Genomic DNA, 3,389 nt, shown 5'->3' with positions numbered 1-3,389 from the left:
GTTGCTTCACCTCATCAAGCGCAGCGAATATCACTGTAGGAGCTACATTCAGTACTGGACCCCTTGAGACTGACCAAGACACGTACCTTTGTCAATGAGTACTGGACTCACAAGTCCAGCCCGCGACATCTCTTTGCGACGTATAAAGGGAGTCACGGTGATATATGCGACGTACACCTACGAGTTTACAATATCAAAGTATTTCCGTATTCAACTGTAGACGTCGAAAATAGCTGCTTGCTGGACGATGAGTGCGATGGATAAGGAGAGCTCGGTGGAATCGATGCATCCAGCATAGGAGGTTGGAGATGGTGCACCCAAGGCTGCCAAGTACTCGAAGTAATTTCTCAGCGCTCGCCACAAGAACTCTTTGCAACGACTGCGCATCATGTCCGTGGTGCATAGTGTCGATCGCTTCTTTGACCAGAGCTCGCACACCGCAACGAAACCTCATCGAACTCGCATGGCTGACCAAACTGATATAGCATACTCGAGAACACAAATTGGAGCTGATGGTACATAGACGTCAGGGCCTCAATTCTGGATTCCACAGATCTCACCGTGAAGTTCAGGCGTGGTTTGTCCGATTTATTTCTCAGCTCTTCTTTGGCGACTTCTCTTTGTTCTCCGAACGGAAGCGGCAAGAAAGACACTCAATGAACTGGTTATCATAATTTTATCCCTAGTATACTTACTTCGAGGCGATTACTATGATCTCTGACATCCTAATTGTTGCCACAATGGGGATGTGTACGATATATATTCCAACGCGAAATGCCATTACTTGTATTAAAACTCTCGAAGGCTCGACAGCCGCCATGCATTTGATATAGTATCGATCGTGATGAGCAGGCTCCTTACATACGATATTCAAATGCTCTCGGCCTTGATGGGTAATACCTTGCTTCGTACCAGGGCTGAGGACCGAGGTCTCTGCGCGTGAATAAATAATAAAACAGAAACAGTCCTAGATGAAAACCCCGGTCAACAGTGACGTAGAGAATGGCTAGGACTCAGCGAGTCGAATAGTTGATAAATCTGACAATACGTACGAGAAACATAATAGCCAGGTGCATTGAGGAATGCAAAGGTCCAAGCGATGGCACCGATCATCATCACCAAGCGAGGAAGAAAGAATCCAACGTAGAGAAGCGAGGTAACGACAAGGGTGAAGAGATAGATGTTAAGCATGCGATCCAGTGAGGCAACAAGACCTGGGAAGTGAAATGGCTGTAGCAGAACGGCGGGTAAGATGACCCCCGTGCCGTAGGGATGTTCCATAACTGCAGATACAGCGTTAGTAGTCCACAGATAGGTATGCGCTGACTTGACTCACCGAACATCTTCGCCACATATAAGTATGAGCGAGCTACACGGGACGTCGAAAGGTGGCGTTCAGTTGGTTCCAATCCAGGTCGAGTAACAAACTCGAAGAACCTGCAATTCTTTGCTTACCATGGTCTACTGCAATTACCATGAACCCAGGGAAAGATACCACAATGTACAGAAGCAGGATAGCAAGCAGGATAGATACATATATCTCGAAGACGCGGTTGAGGAAAGAGACGAGACGGGGGTAGTGGAATGGTTGCAGCGCGAGGACAGGTACGAGTAACCCCACGGCATAAGGGTGCTTGGTGACTGTAATTACGATTCAAATCACAGAACGGCAGACAAGCACAGAGTCTATTTACCGCATATTTTTGCCTCGTCCAGGTAGAGATGAACTAAAAATGAAGTTCAAATGAGCATATATGTTTGTTTGTTATTCTCACGATCAAAGACCGAGATAATGAGAGATATACCGTGATCCACGACGAGCGTACCCAGAGTTTGGCACCATTCTGAAACGTTGTCGTTCCACATCTTCATACTCTGGGTATTGAGATCTAGAACCACACTCCGTTAGGTGCTCGTAGTGCCGAAAAGTAGAGCGCGGCCACTAAACTTGTGGGGATATCCTGTCGGGATTGCAGTGAGGTCGTCCGCAACTAGATAGTTGAAAGAAGAGGGTAAAAAAGAGGAGCAAAACGGACTCAGATGAAGAGGCCCAGGTGATTATACATCCGAAGAAGCGATGTGGGACGAAGCGACCCAACGAGCATGCAAAAGCTGGGAAGATCTTCTCAGTACTCGCCACAAGATCTCCTCAGGCATATGTCCCAAAACACTCGCGTTACCTTCGATGATCGGGGCATCCAGAAAATAATCCTCGCCTGTTGTGCATGGCCGACACGCACAGCACAGAAGCCACTACAGCAGGAGTGCGAAAACTTCTGAGGCTGGATAGAAGTCGTAATTCATAATGGGCATGCTCGTACCTGCTTGTTGTAGCCTGATCATCAACCGAACCAGAAACGCGAGGATGAAAGTATTTTTGTCGTGATTGTCGTGAACCTACCCGAATATACGGATAGGCGTAAGATACGAGACATGTCACCCGCTGGGGTTCAAAAATCAAACGAGCCAGACTATGTGCGCTTAACGAAACATTTCTGGAGTTAGTCACTTGCTGTCACTTGTCGTCATGCCACGGTAGTCGTTGGTGGGAGTTCAACGTTCATCGTTGATTGCCACAGCTCAACTGTCGGTCTGCGACACGCACAATGCACCATGGTGCGCTTGGGCCCGTTCCCGACGCGATACGGCCCCGACCGACGACCTGAGGGCATCTACGGGACGCCCTCGATGGGGGCGGTCGCCCCGTACCAAAAAAACCCCGGGTCGAAAGGAAAAAAATCGAACGCGAGCCGTTTAGGCCGGGGGGACCCCATTTCCGCCAAAAAGTCGAATTCTCGACGCGGAAAGGCCGCGTGGACCCCAAACTCGTCGCAGACTCACTCTATGGAGTGCAACGAGTGCCGAAACGCAAAAAAAGAAGAGGTCAAAAGGAAAGAAAAAAAAGCGCACCACGGCCAGAGGCGCACCATGCCCCCCGTCCGACCCCGGATCGGCAATTCCCACGGCGAACGCGCAGATATCGGCGAGGCGTTTGGTGGAGTTGATAGGGCACATACGTATGAGACTTTTGAGCCCGTCGCGAGCTTGATTGAACGAGAATTGATCGATTTTCGGCAAATTTTGGGTCTGGGGGCCACTCACCACCAGAAATGGCGATGGCGAGCCCGGTATTGCTCCGTCCAACGATGTCAGCATATCTACGATGTCACATTAGTGTATGGAATGAGAAACAACGCCAAAAACCGTACCGTAAACGTCAAAGTTCGGAGTTCGCGGTCTTTGGGTGGGAAGGGAGCCCCCCCCAGACAAAAAGTCGAAATTCGTCACAATAAGGAGCGCGCGGACCCCAAATTTGTTGCAGATACGATCTATGGAGTTCAACGAGTGCCTCAACGCGAAAAAAAGAGAAGAGCAAAAGGAAAGGTAAA

General features: G+C 49.2%; 1 protein-coding gene across 1 annotated transcript; it reads right to left on the bottom strand.

Moving 5' to 3' along the window:
- Positions 1-595: 595 nt before the first annotated feature.
- On the bottom strand, positions 596-1,872 carry STEHIDRAFT_111817 (uncharacterized protein; the record flags this gene model as incomplete). Its single annotated transcript, XM_007305249.1, has 8 exons — positions 596-661; positions 696-725; positions 866-933; positions 1,053-1,283; positions 1,337-1,369; positions 1,456-1,641; positions 1,695-1,727; positions 1,827-1,872. 8 exons carry the CDS (start codon positions 1,870-1,872, stop codon positions 596-598), a joined length of 693 nt encoding a protein of 230 aa, XP_007305311.1.
- Positions 1,873-3,389: the final 1,517 nt, after the last annotated feature.

The sequence above is a fragment of the Stereum hirsutum genome (assembly GCF_000264905.1).
Source record: "Stereum hirsutum FP-91666 SS1 unplaced genomic scaffold STEHIscaffold_9, whole genome shotgun sequence".
Taxonomy (NCBI): Eukaryota; Fungi; Basidiomycota; class Agaricomycetes; order Russulales; family Stereaceae; genus Stereum; species Stereum hirsutum.
Note: the sequence above shows the minus strand (reverse complement) of the source record. Positions and strands in the feature narration are given on the sequence as shown.